The 21855-nt window shown below is 37.5% G+C and overlaps 1 protein-coding gene across 1 annotated transcript in view; it reads left to right on the top strand.

The window, feature by feature from the left end:
- Window positions 1–21855, top strand: part of VCAN (versican) — a 111376-nt gene that overhangs the window by 6064 nt on the left and 83457 nt on the right. The window contains 4 exon segments of the mRNA XM_038532407.1: window positions 6243–6318; window positions 11686–12063; window positions 15617–15791; window positions 15878–16005. Of these exon segments, the coding sequence (XP_038388335.1) occupies window positions 6249–6318; window positions 11686–12063; window positions 15617–15791; window positions 15878–16005 (751 nt within the window). The 5' untranslated portion in view covers window positions 6243–6248.

Genomic DNA, 21855 nt, shown 5'->3' with positions numbered 1-21855 from the left:
CCTCTGTTCCTCCACCTCCGCACCCCCCCCCCCCCCCCCGCCAACCCTGCTTGTGGATGTTCTCTGTCACTCTCTAAAAAATTAAATTAAAAATAACTAGAGGATATTATAGAATTTTTAAAATAATAACATAGAAGTAGAGAAACCTGTTCTAAGCAAAAGATAAAATCCAGAAGCCATACTAGAAAAGACTGATAAATATGAGTAAATAATAATTAAATTATTTTACACAAAAAGAAGCAACACATTTGGAAAATATCTGCAACATATGAGAGACAAAGAGCTAATAACTCTTTTGATATAACAAGAGCTTTTATAAATAAATAAAAGACCCCAGTCTATCCAAAAATGTCAAATGTGATATATAGGCAGTTAGCAGAACAAATATGTTTTTAATCATATGAGAAATTGCTCAGCCTCATTCATAATTAAAGAAATAGTAATTAAAAAGCAATGATGTATTGCACTATTACTGTTTTGTCATCTATCACAGCAGTTCATTTAAAAAAGTTTGATGAGAGTTTGTTTCAGCCAGGTTGTGGGGAAAGTGGATCTCTCACATACTACTGTGGCAAATATAAATGGGCTCATCTTTTTTACAAAATGATTTGGTAATAACTACCAGAAAAATTTTAAAATGCTTATACTCTTTGACCCAGCAAATCTCTTCTGGATATTGTCATATACATGCTGGTACAAGTGTCCCCCAAGACAAATGGACAAGATGCTCTTTGCAGCATTGTTTCTAATAGCAAAATCTGGAGCCAGCTTAAAGGCTTATCATAGGAAGTGGTGAAATAAAAGATGCTGCATTCATCTAATGGAGAACTATACAGTTGTTAAAAACAATACAAAAAAACCTATATTTGCCGATTTGGAACATTTTCCGAAGTACAGTGTATTTTAAACAAAGAAAGGAATGTACCAGATAGTGTTTATAATATGCAACTTATTAGGTTAAAAAAAAAAATTGAGCATATTCATCCATTCATTCATTCATTCAGCAAACACTTACTGAGTATCCTGAGCATGAACAAAACATCATAGATTGCTCTTCTGGAACTTATATTATGGTGTGTAGAGAAAGACAATCCTTCACCCTCCCCCCCCAAATAAAATATGTAAAATGATATACACTATGATGAAAATAGAGCATGGTAAAGGGAATAGAGAGTGCAGTGTTTTAGAAAGAGTAATGAGGAAGAGGTTAGCCAGGCAGAGAAAAGAGCAGTACTAAAGGACAATGACGTGAAAAAGCTTAGCTCAGTCCCAGTTCAGGAATCTAGTCACAGATTAGTGATAAATTCACATGGCACAGTTACTCCTGTGAAGTAAATATATAAGATTACCTGTTTAAACCATGAAATTTCTCTCTGCGTTGCAGTGATTCTTCTGTGAGAAAGCACAAAGAGCAAAATGGTAGATAATACCAATAATGGAAGGTAGTTGAGGTGTCCTAGACAACTGGTTGTCTAGGGTAACGATTTTGAAGACTAGAAAACAAAATCGCTAATTCTGTGTCCTTAAGTCACCCTTTGCTCAGCAGATCTTCCCCAAGATTAGTCAAGGCAGCCCATCCTTGGCATGACGCTTACCGTCTTTGCAGACATTTCTCATGGATAGGTGTCCTGTTAACCTTGTCTCTTGTGTCTCCCAGGCAATTAAACAGCCTCAACCAACTGTGTCTTGATTGTTCGATGACTTTCTCCTCTTCTTATTGACTTCACTAGAGTGAAGGCTAAATATAGACACTGGCTTTCCTATCTCCCAGGTCTTTCTATGCAGACAAACTTGTTATCACTAGCAGATTATGCTTACAAGACTGACATGGAAGAGGAAAGAATATAAGTGGGGGTTAGAGTGGTGCTAAAAAAAAAAAAAGGACGTTTTAGAAAGTTTCCTATTTAGTAAGGCCTAAATGCAGAAGGTAGATAGTATGCCTTGACAAACATGAACGTGAACATAGCCTTAAGAGAATTGGAGAAATGGAATGAGTGCCCCCAGACTCCAAGGAAGAGTCCACAGAAATGTAATTCTAAGGTAGTTAAGATCAATAAAAGCATTCTGAGATATTTACTAAAGAAATAAATGACCATTGTTTAAATCAAGTGTTGCAAACTCAGGTTCCCTACAGGGAACAGGCAAGGAGTAGCAATGGATGAGAAGCCCAGTGGGGCCAGTGATGACCTTGAGTGCATGGAGCCAAGGTGAGAGCCTGCTCCTTGCCTAGTGCTGATGACTGGCCAGCAAGAATATGTATGTAGACTTGTTTGATCTGATTTTTTTTAAAGATTTATTTATTTATGATAGAGAGAGAGAGAGAGAGGGAAAGACACAGGAGGAAGGAGAAGCAGGCTCCATGCCAGGAGCCCGATGTGGGACTCGACCCCAGGACTCCAGGATCACGCTCTGGACCAAAGGCAGGCACCAAACCGCTAAGCCACCCAGGGATCCCTGATCTGATTTTTCAAAGTGATCTGAGGCTTATGACAACTCCAATTTTTAAATGTTGGGAATTTATTCAAATATACTTATGTAAATATATTTAAAACATGATTGATCTCTCCCTTGTATTTTTAATGCACTGGATTCCTTCCCTAGCCTTGTCTTGAGGCAGTTTTAAGGCAAGTGATGAATATATTCGTGATGTAGATGAAAGACCATTTTCCTCCCTCTCTTAAAAAAAAAAAAAAGGAAAGACACTTTTATAAGAATGAGCAAGGCAGAAAAAGTTAGACTTTGAGTATCAGTCTTAGATCGGAAATTAGGATGCAGAAGACCCATTCCTGGGTCAAGGTCTCTGATTTTATTATGAGATCCAACACTCCAAATACTGATAAACATCAGATATCATTGTGACATGATGAATAGTCAACTGTACTGTTTTAAATGTATTTCAGGTGTAATTAGCTTACTTGCCCATATTCAAGAGGTTGGCACTTTGCTCTAAAGTGCCATTTCTTAGAATAAGAAATGGAGGCAGTGATCCTGCATTTGGTCTATAAACCTTCCACAAGGGTCTACTCTGAAGCTGACCCTGTGGAAATATTACAGGAATTAGTAAATTGAATGTGATATTAGGTCCGTTCTACAGAGCCTACTGTTCTACAGAGGGGATAAAACATGTTTACAAGTAATGACTCAAAGCACCTAGCAAAAGTTATAGGGGATTGTCTTATAAGCATAAACTTACCCATTGCTTCTATAGTGGTAACCCAAGTCATAACTTTCAAATCCAAGAGCTTCAAATACTTTTCTTTTTACTATTAGTGATATGAAAGCAGGAAGAGAACATCTGTAAAAAATCCTGAATTAGCTAGTAATTTTATTGAATACTGAATACACTGTGTATTCTTGAGCTATATTTCATATGCATTATTTTATCAATCCTCACATTCAACAGTTAAGTACTACTTTTCACAATAAAGAAGCTAGTGAAAATGAGAGAGCTAGTAATTTACCCGAAATCACAGAGTATTAGTAGAGGATTCAGAACTTAAATTCAAGTTGAGACCGGACTTAACATTATGCTTAGAAAATAAAAGTTTCTTGAAGAAAAGAAAAAAAAAAAAACTGAGGACAATTTTTTCTCTAATTATGATAGGACATTATTGTTTATAAGTATATTTATAAAAAGTTTCTTAGATTCAGTTAATACTGAAAGAATGCATTTTCTTTAATAGATTTTTTTTTAATTTTTTATTTATTTATGATAGTCACAGAGAGAGAGAGAGGCAGAGACACAGGCAGAGGGAGAAGCAGGCTCCATACACTGGGAGCCCGACGTGGGATTCGATCCCGGGTCTCCAGGATCGCGCCCTGGGCCAAAGGCAGGCGCCAAACCGCTGCACCACCCAGGGATCCCTCTTTAATAGATTTTTTTATGATACAACCTGAAATTTCACCTTGGCAACTTTAAACTACATAATATGTGGAATTGAGATCTTTAATTTTTTTCTGAAATACTGTAATAACATTGAAATATAAGGTGTATACTTCCTAGTTGCTGTAGTATTTGTAAGAAATACAGAAATGGGGCACCTGGGTGGCTCAGTCAGTTAAGCGTCTGCCTTTGGCTCAGATCATGATCCCAGGGCTCTGGGATCGAGCCCCACGTGGGGCTTCCTGCTCAGCAGGGAATCTGCTTCTTCCTTTCCCCCTCCCCCTGGCTCTCTCTCTCTCTCTCTCTCTCTCTGTCTCTTTAAAAATAAATAAATAGAATCTAAAAAAAAGAAGGAATGTAAAAACCAAAATTTCTAGTTTGTGTTTAATAGTGTCTACTATATATCCCAGTAATGGTATGATGAATAATAAACTTAATTTTCAAGGTTAATCTGTATCAAGGATTATCAACTGTGTGCTTTTTCATTGTGAGTTGTCAATGGCTTAGAGATGGAAAATAGATACATAATTTATTAAGTTTAAAAGATGCTCTTTAGGATTTTGTTGTAGAGAACTTCTAACACTTATTCCAAGATAAATAAAATAAAAGCAATCAAATGGAGAATATCATGGAAAAAAAGAGTAATGTCATAATAATGAAATCAAACTTGAACCCAAACTGGACTTGATTCTTATAGCATTTCCTTCTTTTCAATCTAGATTTCCTAAATCATCCAGAATTTATATACTTTCTAAGGAAGATATTAGGAAGTTATTTAGTACACCATTTCAAATGTGTCCGTACCTTCAGCTGCAAGTAACAAGAATCCCTCATTTTATTGGGTATAAATAACAAATTTATATTGGGTTTATTATTTCATAGAAAAAGTTCAGATGTACAGCCTACTCCAGGCTGAATGGTTGAGGGCTTAAGCCCCAGCTCTCCTGATTCTTTCTTAACCTCATCCCCAGAAGCTATCTTACACACTCATGGATGCAAGATGACATAACAGTAGGAGAAAAAATACCCTATTGTGTCAATGAAGAAAAGCAACCATCTCTTCCTTTCTTTCTATTTAATGAATGTACCTTTCCCAGGAGCATCCCCTCCACCTACCTCCACCTCCACCTCCACCATCCCCTCCACCTCCACCTTTCCCAGGAGCATCCCCACCACCACCTCCTCCCCTCACATCTCATCAGTTAAAACTGCATCATCTACTCATCCAAAACCAATCATTGGCTAGAGGAATGGGAGAGTGTGACTGACTTAGGATAATCAGGATCATTCCCTTGGGCTGGGTTTGACTTAGGCTCCTCTAAAGGGTATGGCTGGGTGAAGGAGGGTAGACAGGAGAATGGAATCACAGTTTGGTTAGAAGGGAGAAAGAGGAATGGTTGGTTACCAGATAGCCAACCAACAATGGCTGTTACAGAATAGTTCTAAATGTAACTGAGAAGGGAACAAGCATGGGGATCAAATAATCTGCAGTTCTTCTGAGATTGGCTCTTTGCTTTCCAGATGGTCCCCGACACTGGTACTTATCCGCCTTATAATTACAGCTTCGTAGAAACTCGAGCTGGAAGGGACCATTCTGAGACCCAGACTGTTAAATGTCTTCCCCAAAGGCACACAATAAATTAATGGCAAAGCCAGGGCAGGGTTTCTTGACTCTCAGAACAGAGTGTTTTCTTTCTTTTTTCACCCTTCAGACCTTAGAACTGTTGGAACTGCTTTAAGACTCATGGCAAGCACTGGTCTTTTTGTAATTAACAGCTCCTTATAATACATCTGTTTTGTTTGTTCAGCCTCCTAGAAACTAAATTGAGTCTGTGCTTTAAAAAGCCTGCTGAAGCCCTTATTCCCTATTTTGATACCAAATGCGGGAACCACCACCATGTTCCTTCACCTCACATTAGATATGATTCCCCTTCTTTCAACATCTCTCCCTATTGTTCCTTCATCTTCTTGTACCCTGTGACCAGCTTCCTGTTTCTAAATTGACACTGTGGTCACCCTTCCCTCTTTGTGCCAGTTCCTAGCCACTAGTTCCTTGGCTGTGGTTAATTGTTCTTTCTATAGCCTACCCAGTCGTGGCCACCCCACACATCCATATTGTTATATGTTCCCAAAGTGGGTTCTGGGATTATTTTAGTAGCTACTACACTGAGTGAGAGTCAAACTAATAATTAAAGTGTCAGGATGACTTTTCCTATTACAAATTCTCTCTTGTTTTTACAATCTAAGAGGAGCTAGTCTTTGTACTCTTATTACATACGCTGCACAAATAGCATATGATCTCTGGCCCACCACAAACCTGAATGCTTATGATTTTCTTTGTGTTTTTCTTCATTTCTAGGACAAGATGTTGATAAATATAAAGAGCATCTTATGGATGTGCTCTACCTTAATAGCAGCCCATGCGCTACATAAAGGTGAGTGTGATAATTTCTTTGGTGCTTAGTGAAATAAAAATTTAAGTATCAGGGCATGGAATGGCAATATGGTGTCACTAAAATAATTTTTTATCTGTTCATTGTCTTATAGTGCTGAACACTTTCAGCTAAAATATTTTTTATTTAATAAATGGTTTTCAATCAATCAATCAAAATGAAATAATGAACAGGATGCTAAAGAGGCAAGTAGGTTTTCAGTAAATTCCCCGATTACTTTCAGGCTGCAAAAAGGCTCATATATGGCACTGGGCATTTATTTAAAATCCATCTTCTTCAATATACTCAAGGACTTTCCTGTAAAGAAAAGAAAGCCTATCAAACCCTCAGGAGGCTAGAGTACAAGAAGAGTCAAAAAGACAAAGAACAGGCTAAGAGCCAAGTTTTTACCCACACCTATATTTCTTTGCTTTGCTTTGCTTCACTTTTCTCAAAGTAACTGGGTAAGTGCACATGCACGGTTCTTTCTCAGCTTTAAATTATATATCTGCCTAATGAAGGTTCTATAATTCCAAATTCCTGGACCATATTCCATGAGGTAAGATACTGCCCTGAATTTCAATGATCTGTTCCTCTCTAGACTCAGCCTCCACTTCTTTCTCACCCTTACTCTATACTTCAGACTTTCTGAACTAATTTGCAATTCCACACATAGACTTCAATATTCCTTGGTTTTCTACTTGTAATTCCTGCTTGGCAGTCCCTTCTCCTGTTCTCTACAGTTCCTCTTTAATTCACTCTTGAAGACGCAAAACTTAAGTATCATTTCATTTATCCATCCATTCCCCTATCCATTCATTTATCTACTCACTAACAATATTGTTTGAGTACCTTCTATATGTCAGGTTACATTATGGGTGCCCAGGGATATACCAGTGGACAAGCCATACATTGTCCTAGATTTCATTAAACTCAATCTCCTACTTACATGATGCAAGCAATAAACTAGTAAACTAACAGTCCAAGTACTTTCAGGTTGATGAAAATAAAACTGAGTGATATAATAAAGAATGGCCCAGGTCAGGGGAAGGTGGGAAGACCTCTTTGAATAAGTAACATTTAAACCAAGATGTGAATGACCAAGATGGCTGTCAGAGTTTAGACTCCACCAATCTGTGAACAGCCCAGGTGGTGTCTTCTTCATTGTTTTCAGGAAGTAAAGTGAAGGTCACAGACAGGGAAGGATAATATCCTCCAGTGACAACAGAGAACACAGAAGGGAAATATGGAAAATGGAGCTGGTTTAGATGGGTAGTAACAGAAGGGGAATAATAGAGAGAAGAGTGGGAGAACCTTGAGGGACTCTTAAAACAGATTTCAGACTTTCTGCTTAAAAGAACTCACACAAACAATAGGGGGGAAAAAACACAATATAGCTCCTTGGCAGTATTTTAAAATAGTAATAGTAGGTAGTGATACTGAATAATTTCTCCATGTCAGGCCTTCTTCTGAATATTTTGCCTAATTTATTGAATCTCAACTCTTCAATGAGACAGATGCGATGCTTCTCTTCTCCCTATTTGGCAGATGAGGAAAGTGTACCATTAAAAGCTTTGGAGGCATAGCTATAGAAGATTAGTCATGGAGGCTGGAGTTGAACCCAGGCAGTCAGGCTCCATAGTCCATGCTCTTAACCACTGTATGATACTTTATGCCAAGAATCAAGTTCTTTGTAAATCTGTGATCATGATTAAGAGATGTAATTGGTTGGGGGCTGATTTCAGAAGAGCTTAAGTTTTTCATATGATGGGTAAAAATTGAAATATAAGATTCATATAAATCAGATTTGCCAAGTTCATAGTGGGATACACTGCAGTAACTTGTTATGAGTCAACACAAGTATTTTCATCTTAAGCCTTTTTCTGTTTATTCCTAGGCACTCAAAAGATCAATAACTAGTAACATTAATGAATACCTTGTCCCCTGGTTATTGGCTTTATTTTAATGCATGAAGAGCTCTGCATTTTAACAATACCTATTATATTGATTATCTAGTGTTGACTTGGTTGTTTGGATATTCCTCTAATATAAGTGAATGAGTGATGCACAGTTATGAGTAAATGAATGAACAAGAGAGTGATAATTTATCATGTGAGAGAGTAATAAATTCCCATATTCTCAATCTGACATTTATTTGTCCAAGGGATGTGTATGTGTGTGTGTGTGTGTTTGGTCAAATTGTGTAGATGGAATTTACATCATTCTCCACACAATTTAGTGACAGAGAATGAAAGATAATTGATTATTCAGAGTTTTATCCCTTACTCTACTCATTTTGACCGCAAACTATCCAGTGGAAACAGTGAACTTTTTGTTAACATTCATTTTTATTACTTGCATTGTTCACAATTGCAGACTAGTTCTTGCAGGTAGCATTTTTTAAAAAACATGCATGATCTATAAACATTATCTTCTGAACTACTAAATTTCTTCCTTAAAATATTTAGATTCAGTGAACTTAGTTCTTGTGACCCATGCATTAAGACTCAAGATTTTATACACAAAAGACTTGACCACACAGCTTCTTATTAATCCTGTTGTTAAGACTGAATTCTACATGAATATATATTTATATCCAACCGAAGCTTTTAATTTTCTTGTATCTATAAACATCTAGCACAATAAATAACCCTTGGGAAATTTGCCTTTTGACATCATTTTGTTCCAATATATTTTTTTCATAACAGCACAGTTATTGAGCAATGCTCTGAGTTTCAAAAGCCACCCAACTGGATAGATTGGACTGAATCTTGTTTCTGCCTTTACACATCTAAAATTATGAAAAGAATTATAATTTAGTAATACATATTATGGGATTGGACGTTAGTTTATCTTAAGCTCATTTTTAAGGAGATGATAAAGAATCTCATCATTTTTATCATAATTGAGGTTGATGGTAAAGCTGTTTATGCTGCATTAAAAGAGCAATACTTTGTTCATGGTGCAGTTAATCATCTAAATAATTCTCCAGGAAGGAAGAAGAGATTTCCTAGGACATATGATAAATGTAAATTAGGAGAATTTAGATCACAGAATTCTCACCCCTTCCCTTCTCAGAACCCCTATTCTTGGCAAACAAAACAAAACAAAACAAACTTTGTTTTCATTTCCCTAATGGGGCCCAAATTAAAGGATTATGAATCAGGTAGGGAGCACCCTGTGGAGTTTATAGATTTATTTAAAAGATCATGAAATTACTAACAGCTGTCAGTGTAGATAGCAATTAAAGAAATAGGATGGGATAGAAATAGAATGGGTCTAGACTTTGCAAAGGAACTAGGGACAGGGGAAGAAACCAATAAATACCAAAGCTGAAAGATGCCTTGATTAGTTTTGAGGAGACATGCCTTCTCACCCAGGTCTGTCACCAGGCAGCTGGGAGGTTGAATGTCACTTCCTCTCAGGGGAGAATCCTTAGTAAGGGATTGGACTAGCTTCACTCTGAGGGTCAGCTTTATGTAAGAGAATCTATTTTGTAAGCCAAGGATTAAACAGAATGGAATTGTTCCCTTGATATTATACTCCAAGAAGAGGATGATCTTAATAACTTAGTGCAGTTAATAGTATACTTTATTTTATTTTTATTTAATTTTAAGTGCCTTCAATCCTGTTTTGGGACAGGTTATATATAGATTAGTAAGATGATAAACAAGTGCATGACAGCAATAACCATAATAAATGAGAAATATGTAAGAGATTTCTGTCAGAAATACTATATATACAATACTGTATTGATTATTTTAGATTTATTTGTATCATATGAAAGGTTTTATAGACCAGTCTTTTTGAAGTTAAATATCAGTCTTTAACAATAGAGATGATTTTTTTCTTAAACTCCACAGTATCTCCTTATCGTCCTGCAATTTTCAAAATAACTTATAGCCCACTGAATCCTCAGTGCATGTTGACAGCTAAATAATTTCCAATGAATGGCTATATTCAGATGTGTGTTACCGATACCTTGACTACTAATACACTAATTGTTAGACACACATCACTTTAATTAGGAATTATTATTTCACTCCATCTGCAGGCTACTATTGTTCATCATATTTTCATGAAGATTGCTTATGTGTCAACATAATTTCTATTGTTTTGGGGTTGTTTTTAAAGATTTTATTTATTTATTCATGAGAGACACACAGAGAGAGGGACAGAGACACAGGCAAAGGGAGAAGCAGGCTCCCTGGAGGGACCCCAACGTGGGACTCGATCCCAGGACTCCAGGCTCATGCCCTGGGCCACAGGCAGATGCTCAACAGCTGAGCCACCCAGGCATCCCCGTAATTTCTATTGTTATTGCCAACACATTATCTAGCCAATTAGCAGGAACTGGAAAATGGGGAGGAAAGAAGAGAAAGAGGGATGGATTCCTGTAAAAAACCATTTCTTTTACATGTGATAGTGTTAAATTGCAGTCGAGGTGTTCATTCTCATTAAAAGTTTAGGGCTTAAACAGAAGGACATTGTTCAGATTAATACTTCAGGTGGGTTAGGTGAACAGACCAAAATTCCACCCCCCAGGATACAACTGAGGGTCAGTGTTTCACTGCAAAGTGTTTGCAGCTGGGTTTGTCATTATGATGAAAGCCTTTGGTTCAAACACTGAACCAAATGAAGGTTCTTCAACTGTTAGACTTCCTCCTGCTTCAGTCTACTGAGGTACTTTTTAAAATTTTCACTTCCTGTTTGCATTTTATTTTCATTTGCTCTAAGGTAATATGGCAGTTATCTTAAATGATTTTCCTCTCCTGACCCCATAGATGTAAATTTGTCCTTCAACTGCTCTTCCTAACATTGGTCCAGTCTTTCAAATCTGCATTACTGATTCTAGTCTCCTTTTGCCCTTGATCGCTTGCCTCCCTATATATGCCTTATTCTATCGCTTGTTTTTTTCTGTTGAACACTAAGTTACAAATACTTCAAAGTAAATGCCATATTTTTAGTACATAAAAATTGACCATTATCAATCCCTGTCTTCATTGTAAAACGTTCGTAAAATCGTATACTATTCTTGGGACATCTGGGTGGCTCAGCGGTTGAGTGTCTGATTCTAGCCCAGAGTGTGATTCCGGATTCTCGGGATCAAGTCCCACATTGGGCTCCCTGCATGGAGCCCTCTTCTCCCTCTACCTGTGTCTCTGCCTCTCTCTGTGTGTGTCTCTCATGAATGAATAAATAAAATATTTTTTAAAAATTGTGTACTATTCTTTGTATATATAATCATTCTAATTATCTCACATATTGAAGATGCAACCAAAGGAAGGTAAGGTTTCTGATCCATTCACTTATTGAATAGACTCAGTTGAGGTTAAGGACTGATAATTTGGTATTTTTTCTTTCTTCTAGCCAAAGTGGAAAAAAGCCCACCTGTTAAGGGCTCCCTGTCTGGAAAAGTCAACCTACCTTGCCATTTTTCCACTATGCCTACCTTACCGCCCAGTTACAACACCTCCAGCGAATTTCTCAGAATCAAATGGTCTAAGATTGAATTGGACAAGAATGGAAAGGATTTGAAGGAGACTACCGTCCTTGTAGCCCAAAATGGGAATGTCAAGATTGGTCAGGGCTATCAAGGAAGGGTGTCCGTGCCTACACATGCTGAGGTGGTGGGTGATGCCTCCCTCACCATGGTCAAACTGCGTGCCAGTGACGCGGGCCAGTACCGCTGCGACGTCATGTACGGGATTGAAGACACACAAGACACGGTATCGTTGGCGGTGGACGGTAAGGCTTTCCAAACTGTGACAGTAGTGTAACATGACGCCTGGTCCAGAAGTGTTGTGAAACAGCACCCGAAGTAACTGTAGTTCACACTTAGACAAGTGCAAGAAACAGTCGTTTCAACAGTTCGTGCCTTTCACCAGACATGAGCTGTTATTTCTTCAAGGGTCAAGGAAGGTGACCTTTTGGCACAGCAATGTCACTGATTCAATACAGTGAAGTGCAGTATCATGGAAATGATGACTACCTCAAGCCATGAGAAATAGTTCAGGAATTATTACTTCATTATTGAGACCTGTCAGTGATCATTTTTGATACCATGAAGGCTGATCGACAGTTTAATATTTACAGTGTGTGTGTATGCACATATACACACACACACACCCTTTTCTTCTTTTTTTCTCACTGTCCTAGCGTGATTATAAAAATCTTTGAGTTTGTTTTTTAAGAAATATAAATTGGAGAATTAAGGTGCCTAACAAGTATCATGGTGCGTATCACAGTGCCTTAGAAAGGCCAGGACTTGATAAACATTCGAATTGGATCAAAATAAAACTCAGTGAAAATTTTTTTAAAGGTCAATACACTAGCTGTTATATATTAAGTCTTGCGATGAGGCATTTTCATTTTAGCCCTCTTTCAGTGGTGGTTTATATGTCATTTGAATTTAAGTTAGGAAACAAAGCAAAGAAAAATCGCTTTAATTGGGTACACACATAATACCATAGCTCTTGGAAACAGAATATTTTGGCAAGTTATTAAGCACAATTCTAATACCCAGACATGATGAAACAGATTTTTCTTCCATCCCTCCATTCCCTATAAAATATTTACCTTTCAGAAATATATACAAAGGGTTTTATTAAAACTTTCTTGTGTAGCCAAAAGGAAATACTTTGAATTTCAGATGCAATGAATTAATTTTCTGTACATCCTTTTATGTTCAGATTCTGTTACTCTCTCCTACCAATCTGTTTTTATGTTGTCCATGCATTCACTAAGTAACCTGGGCTTTTCATTCTTTTAGCGTTTTTTATTATTTATCTTAGCCTAGGATTGTTTTGCTCTACTGATGTTCTCCTATTTCTCTTTGTGTGTGTGTGTTTCTATGTGTGTGTGTTATATTTATATCTTGTATAAGCATATAGATTATTAATGAATTATAAATAAATATATATATAGTAGTGGTAGGTACTCACTATGTATAAATTTATATTTATGTTTTTAAAATCCCAAAAGGAGTTTAACAACTTCTTACTATTTTCATCGTTAAAGAATTAGCAGTGGATTTGCCCCTTGCCCCTCTGAAACAATGAAAATCCTCTACTTAATCTCCTTAGCCCCATGAGGTCTTCAAATTATCCCAACAATTGCAGATACTTACACCCGCTGATACGCCCTGCCCTGCTCTTGGAGGCCCTCTTATGCCCCCTTACTGCCAGTCTTCAGTGCACAGGGAAGATTTTTAATTACCAAGAGGACCATTTGAAGCTTTGATCGACATAAGACTAATTTAAAACCATTCAAATTCTTGCTAATCCTTAGAGATCATCATAAACTACCTCATACTTACCAGATAGCACGATATATACTTCCTGACAGTTTTAACGTAGTTCTGTAGAGGTACAAATTTTCTGAAAGGCGTTCGATGAATTTTCCATTGCAATATCAGAAATGGGAAAGTTAATGTTAATTATCAGTACATCTACTTGGTGCCTGTGCTGGTCTTCTTGTGTTGACACTTTTCAGAAGTGCTCATCTACAACATGGCTAGCCTGACCCCTGTAGTTATTTTATTAGCATATACCTGTCTTTGGGAGGAGATAATGGGCATGTGGAAGACAGTCTCGTCTGGCTGTGGGATATAGATTGTCGTCAACCTCATGGAATTATTAAGAATAAAATGAGAGTGGGAGGTATCTTGGAAACCAAAGTTCATTCTGGATAACAACAACAACAACAAAAAAGTGGTCATAGACAATCTTTTTTTTTTTTAAATTTGTTTGTTTATGAGAGACAGAATGCATGCAAGTGAGGGGAGAGACGGAGGGAGAAGGAGAGAAGCCCAAGCACTAAGCATGGAACCCGGAGTGGGACTCCATCTCACCATCCTGGGATTATGACCTGACCCCAAATCAAGAGTCAGAATCCTAACCCAGGTGCCCTTGTGATAAGACTCTTTTATTTATTTATTTATTTATTTATTTATTTATTTATTTATTTATTTATTTTTTAAGACTCTTAATAAAATCTTAATGCGGGATGCCTGGGTGGCTCAGCGGTTGAGCATCTGCCTTTGGCTCAGGGTGTGATCCTGGAGTCCCGGGATCGAGTCCCACATCAGGCTCCCTGCATGGAGCCTGCTTCTCTCTCTGCCTATGTCTCTGCCTGTCTCTCATGAATAAATAAATAAAATCTTAAAGAAAAAAAAAATCTCAATCATAAGACCCAGTTGCCCCAATTTCTATTTCTTAGGGACTTCCCAGGCACTTTACCTTGACTTATTTTGTAGTGTTATAAAAATGAGTCATCATGTTTTCTCCAATTAAAAATGGAGGTGCTCTTGTTGAAGTTGGGGGAGGGGACCAACCCCCCTACCATCCTTCCCTCAGCCCATTGACAATTCCCTGAACCACAGAGCACAGTTCAAGAACCACTAGATTATGCAAATCCTAACATACAGTAAAGTGGAATTTGAGACAAGTGCCAAGATGCCTAGCTTCAACTCAGGAGAGTCTCGGGAACTTTATTTCAGGCCTTCTTCAGGACAAAAATTGATGGTATATTTTATCTGTCTTAGTGAAAGCCCTCAGTTATGCTAGTCAGACGGTGAATAAGTAACTACTAGCCTATCCAACATTTTTAAAGCCTTTACATAATTTGACTTTCATATCAGATAACATAAGCAACATTTGTTACACTTTATGGTGGAGGGAGATTAACAAATTAGGGATTGGAACAAGCCTTCTCACTCATACATAGGCCATTGTCTTTTCCATCTTTTCCATTGTTTTTTGGAAGTAGATATCTTCATGTTTTATGTTTGGAGGAAGTGGCATAGGTGAATGTTCCATGTACTTCTATTGAGTCAGCCTCGGGGTGACTCAATAGAAGGTGAGTCACCTCAATAGGTGCCCATGAAGTAGGGCAAATTGATCTTGTGGCTGTCTTAACTCTTTGTGTCTCCTGCAGCACCGACTCCCTTTAGTTGTCCAGTGTTCTCATGGTAGTGTGAATACTACCTGTGATCAGAACAACTGTCCACCACTTGGGATTTAATGGCTTAAGTCTTTTTCTTAGATTGTTTTCATGAGAACAGAAAATTCCTGGCTAGAAAACTTTCTAATGGAACAGAATGGGACACCTGGGTGAACGGCTTTTCTGGGGCTCCTCACATCCCCATAATTTTGTGTAATGCTTCATCAAGTGAAAATAAAGAATCACCATGGTGTTACTACCATGTGAGCGATTAATTTGATATATTGCTCCGTAGGAAACTTTGCAAAGTATGGTGGGATATTTGAACATGCCCATGATTGTTCACTGCTCTTTGCAGGGGTTGTGTTTCACTACAGAGCGGCAACCAGCAGGTATACACTGAATTTTGAGGCTGCACAGAAGGCTTGTTTGGATATTGGAGCAGTCATAGCAACCCCAGAGCAGCTCTATGCTGCCTACGAAGATGGATTTGAGCAGTGTGATGCAGGCTGGCTGTCTGATCAGACCGTCAGGTGAGAGGTCTGGGGGCCACAGGCTGTCAATTTATTAATTTGAGAGTAAGAATAAAGTGCTACTTAATAGTCCTTTATTTCCCCAGATATCCCATCCGGGCTCCCCGAGTAGGCTGTTACGGAGATATGATGGGGAAGGAAGGAGTCAGGACCTACGGATTCCGTTCGCCTCATGAGACTTACGATGTGTACTGCTACGTGGACCACCTGGATGGTACGATGTTTACATTTCTCAAGCTTCATTCGAACTAAGAAAATTGAAGAAAGACTGGAAACACGTAGGAGTTGAGCAAGTTTTCATGCTTGTTTGGATTCCAGACAAGAGCATTTAGTCTAAATGACCGTATGATTGTGGTGAAATAAGCTTAAATTAAAGTGGAAAGAGAAGGAGGAGTGTGCAAATGGTTATGCAGGTTAGAAATGTCTTCAGTTAATGGCAGGTTTTCTCTCAGGCATGCTGCTGTTGGACTGTTTCCAATACGCTTTTAGAGCATTAAGAATAGAAAGCTGTAAGGGTGAGAACTTCAGGTAAAATCCTGTGATGACAAACCACTGTGCATCCTAGTGCTGATAAACACCCTGAAGCTCAACTAAATAGCCTCAACTAGCCCAGGAGGGAGTCTCAGGTTTTACTTCTTCTCCTGTTAACTTTGCTACGCTAGCATTCAGAGCATTCATTCGTTCATTCTTTCATTCAAGAAATCACCGACTGGATGCTTGGTACTCTGCTACTTGTTAGGGATGTGAAGCCAGATAAGATGCTTCGAGCCTGATTGATTTTGGCACTGTCATTTCTCACTTGGCTTGAGTAAGAGGCTCTAAAGACAAGTATGAGTTCAAGAATGGCATCAAAGGGACACGATGCAGTTTTATTATAGACACATGAAACAGAAGTGTCTGGGGGTTTTGAACTGGAGTGTCATTTCTATTAGCAGGCAGCTTAAAGTCTAAATATATAAAGAGGAGTATTGAATTGAATTCTATTTTCAGTTTTGGCTCGGTACATAGTGGAAGGATAATCTCAATTTTCTTATGTGTAAAATAAAAAGGTTAGATTAGATAATTTCCACAGTCCCTTTCAACATTAAAATTCTATGATTCTATGAATTGAATAACAACCTCAGAGACTAAAAACTACAAACTAAGCAGCTTATATTTTCCTAATGCCCTGATTAAATTTGAATAAGAAGGCTGGCTTACCAGAGGGCTCCCTAAGTGTGGTTCCCTAACGTCTTAACATTCTTATTATAACTATCCTTTAGCACTGTAAATGTATTTTTTAAATTAGAATCTCAGATAATAATCATTTCCATTTTTGTACAAAGGGAAAATATACAAAATCCAACCTATGATATATATGTGATACATATATATATAGGATTTTGAATATAAAATATACGTATACATACAGAATTTGAATGTTTTTGTTTGGGTGCATAAAAGTTGAAAGAGAAAGAAGAATCAGTATAAATACTAATTGAAGCACACTGAAATTTCTGGTGAGCAGAGTAACAAGGCTTTATTAGTTTTATAGAAGGAATTTGACAGTTCTGAAGGATATTCAGTATGTTTACAGTGACATTATTCTGGAAATGTTTTCTTCCTTGTTTTTTGTCCCTTGGAATAATTTGCAAATCTTTGGATACTGATTTTTTTCTCTGTTGACCTGAAATTGGACTGATGTTGTTGAAGAGATTAAAGAGGCCCTTATGACTGGGGATATATGAGGAAGATCGCAAGATCTTGTAAAGGTCTCTCTCCTTCCTTTACTGAAGCATGCCTCTCTTGGAAGTAAAGACCATTGGCTAAACTTTGAATTGATACAAATTCTTGGGGAAAGTTGACTAAATAAAGTTGCATCTGATGTTTCAATTGCCACATTGATACCAGATTATTTGAAATTAAGCCAGATTTCCTCATAAAACAGCTTTATTACCATATTCATGGGTATCGTAATTATCACCTATATTTTATTGTTTTTGACAGCCACGTGTGTGTGTGTGTGTGTGTGTGTGTGAGAGAGAGAGAGAGAGAGAGAGAGAGAGAGACAGTAAAAACTAGAGATATTGATGCATTAAGAATGCCTATGATGGAACACACAACCAGTTATGAACTAAGGTACAATAACATTAGATCAGAAGCCAAATGATTCCAGATGGTCTAATGAAGAAGTCAATTAAGTATAAAATGAAGCGTAGTTTACAAGATAATTAATTTTGTTTTAATTTAGTCATTTAAAATGGAAGATATTTAGTTGATGGAATATCAACCCTCTTTTTTTTCTTCTTCCTTGTTTTATAATGTCATATTCATTCTGAGGTATGAATTTCTTTATAAAACTCAAATAATTATACTCTATTAAATCCAGCTAGTTTAGGAGAGGAAAAAATGCTAATCTGGTTCTTGTTCTAAGATGACGATTATAGCACAGTTATACATATGAATATAGTATTCAGTTCTATTAAAAAAAACCTAGTAAATGTACAACAATTATATTAGCTATATCCACGAGCCAGGATTCCAGTATTAGCCTGTGTTCTTGGAAATGGTCTAGACATTGTGGTGGCTTATTAGCCATGTTTCAGTAACAGAACATTGTTACCAAGAAATTAATGGAATTAAGATTCTAAAATAGGAAATCTAAAAAGTAAGATAATATAATCACAAAATAATCCGTATTAGAAAGTTTAATCTGTGTTTCCTGGTGAGGTAGTTTTGGAAAGCATTAAGAGTGTTCCTTATTAGGAAATTTAATTTGGGTTCCCTGGAAACATAGGTTTGGAAAAGTTTGAAAGCATTTAGAATAGGGTTGAGATGATCATAGAATTCAGAAAATTGAGTCAAGGATTGGAGTTATTTTGGATTGGTAAGGACAATGCTGAGAGAGCAGTCTTGGGAGGCAGTTAAGATCCCCGTAATTAAGAACAGGAAGGATATCAACTGAATCCCAGCTCTGTCACTTACTAGTTGTGAGATCTGAGCAAGGCTTTACCTCTGTTTCAGTTTCTTCTTCTTTGAAATAGAGACAATTGAATACTTATTTTTTAATCATGGTATGAAGATGAAGTAAGTTAATGTATAAAGCTTTTATCACAGTGCTCAGAGTAGGTGCTCAGTAAATAATAGCTTATGGATAGACGAAAGGTTCTTTATTTCTACTGAATTCATAAAAAGAAGAAATGACTTAGTTGGGGTGACTGTGTGACGGGCCCTGAGGGGGACACTTGACGGGATGAGCACTGGGTGATATGCTATATGTTGGCAAATTGAACTCCAATAAAAAAATAAAAAATAAATTTTAAAAAATGACTTAAAGTTGCAACCTTGTGAATTAGGTTCAATATAAGGAACATTTTTCTGACAATGAATACTGCAAAATGTAGAAATAATCCTGACAGACTGTAAAATTTCTTCTCTGGAATTTTCTTAAAACTTGAATTTTTCTGAGATGTTCTGATTGCAGTATTCTCTCAAGGTCTGAGTTTAGTACTTTGAAATATATAGAAAATAACTGGAAATGTCTTACTTCTTTTTCATGTCAAGGCATTTTGAATACCATAAATTGCTTGAATATTACTGAAGAATTAAAATTAATACAGTGGCAAAAACAGAATTCTTGTGTTATCCCTCCTAAATTGTTTAATCAGTTTATTATCTGATTAGAACATTATATTCTTGAGTAACAATGTTCAGGAATTAATCTGGTATCTGATTCCCCATAGGAGGTCATGCAAGTGGGAGATTTAAATAATCCTGGAAGTGCTTTGTGAATTAATGCATTTCTGTGCTAAAACCTGGCAATTTGATAGAAAGTACGTGTGTCATAGCAAAAAAAAAAAAAAGATATCCTAAATAAGTTAGATAAGAGAATGCTGGAAAGAAGGGAATACAATGTAAATATTTTGTCTAAAAACCCCACTCAAACATTTTAGGAATCTTCAGTTGTTTCTTTAATAAAACTAATAAATTGACCATTTGATTTCTTTATGGTAGCAGGTACTTGTAAGAAAACAGTTTCCTTTATAAAGGAGTTTAATCCTCCCTGAAGATGAATCATGGGGTGGTAGGTGAGGTCAGACTGCTTTCATTTTCACAGGTGACCTGCCTAGTTTCCTTGCAAATGAGTCCATACTTCCAGGCTCATCCCTAGACCTGACAAATGATCGATCTAGGAGCTCTGATATGGGCAATGTGGGGACTTACATCTCATCCTTCTATGGCCTGTATTTTCTCTGTATCCCTACCCTTTGGCTATTACTTCACCTGAAATAACCACTACCCTCCTATTCTGATTGCCTGGCTTTCACGTAAGGCTCCCAGCACTTTGATGTGTCTGTACTATGGGCTTTTTCCTTTTCATCTCCTATATTCTTCCTAAGTCCTAGTTGTCTTTCTCACCTTTACATCTCTGAACCTTGAATATATGACCTTAACCGCCCCCAAATGTTTGCTTAAGCCTCTCTCTCTCTCTCTTTCTCCCTTAAGACTTCGGCTTCTGGGAGGGAAGGAGTCATGTATATCCCCATGATGCTCTTGGCACATAGTAAGTGCTCCATAGATAGAGTTGAAGAAATGTGTGAATTACTGAATTAACCTCCAGACTAGAAGTGCCCACTCTAACTCACCTTGCTTTGCGCTTGCCCTCAGGATAACTTCACCTCTCTCCAGACTTAATCACCATTCTGCTTACTTCCCAGATTTTCATTACTCCAATTTCCTTATCAGTTTGTTTAATTTAAACTTGTTCCTTGTAGGTAAACCATAAGTCAAATGCCTTGTAGGAGGAATGGCGCACAAGTATACCCAAATAACGAATGAGTGAAAATGGACATGTTTCTAGTTTTGCATGGAATTCTCTTCTAAATGCCGTGCCCATGTTTCTAGTTTGTGAATTCTTTCTGTGTCTCACCTCAGGTTTTGATTCTCACAGATAATGCCTATGCCTTTAACACACCTTCAAGGGGCCCGTTTTACAACCATCAAAGCGCTCAACTACTGTGTCCATGTTCTTCTCCTGCTCAACATCTTGTAGTAAATTTTCTTTAAGAGTTTTATTTATTCATGAGAGACAGAGAGAGAGACAGAGAGAGAGGCAGAGACAGAGACAGAGGGAAAAGCAGGCTCCATGCAGGGAGCCTGATGTGCGACTTGATCCCCGAACCCAGGATCACACCCTGAGCCGAAGGCATACACTCAACCACTGAGCCACTCAGGTGTCTCATCTTTTAGTGAATTTTTTATCATCTTTCTCCTCAAGCATAAACTCTGCGTGATCTTTGAAGCCCCTCAAACCTGGTTAGAGAGTAACCACTTCAACCTTGTTTCTGTCTTTCTAACATGATCCATGTACCAGCCCTCCACAGACCCTGTGCTTGCTCTTACCTGCAGTTCTGCTTTGGTCCTCTCAGAGAACATACACCCCCCCACCCCGCCCCAGCTTTCCAACACTGCTCATCCCTGTGCCTGGAGATTTACTGCTTTCAAGAGCCCATCTTTGGCTCTTCCAGCTCAAGCAGAGATTTCCTTACTCTGAACTCTCATTTTTCATAGAGATAGTTCCACATACTTGGTGTTTAACTGTCCTTTCCTTGCTTCATAGTCACCGAATACAAAATGTGATCTGTTTTGTTTTGCAAAACTTCTGTAACTGCTGGTAGAGATAAGGCCGTAGACATCTCTACCTCTCTCAATCGCAATGAAGGACCTATCCCATTAATACAATCCTAATAGTTACTCAAGAAATACTTGGTGGCAATTGCATTATTTCTTCAAACTTTGTCTCTTTTGGAATACAATTACCACTACCCTTCCCTTTCTGTAATATTTGAAAAAATGCTTCACTTTTTCACCAAATTTACTAAGAATCTATTTTTTTCCATCTTTATTGGATCACCATGATACTAATTTTTCTCTTTGAATTGCTCCTCTCACTCTTCCCCATGGTGTCTCTTAGAAAGAACTCCTTCCTAGAGATAGTTTTTTTTCTCTTTTCCAGCTTCTCACAGTAATTTCCCTTTCCTGCCACCCTAGCTAATCATCCCTCTCTGGGATTGGTTCCTTTGTA

The sequence above is a fragment of the Canis lupus genome, chromosome 3 (genome assembly GCF_011100685.1).
Source record: "Canis lupus familiaris isolate Mischka breed German Shepherd chromosome 3, alternate assembly UU_Cfam_GSD_1.0, whole genome shotgun sequence".
Taxonomy (NCBI): domain Eukaryota; kingdom Metazoa; phylum Chordata; class Mammalia; order Carnivora; family Canidae; genus Canis; species Canis lupus.
Note: the sequence above shows the minus strand (reverse complement) of the source record. Positions and strands in the feature narration are given on the sequence as shown.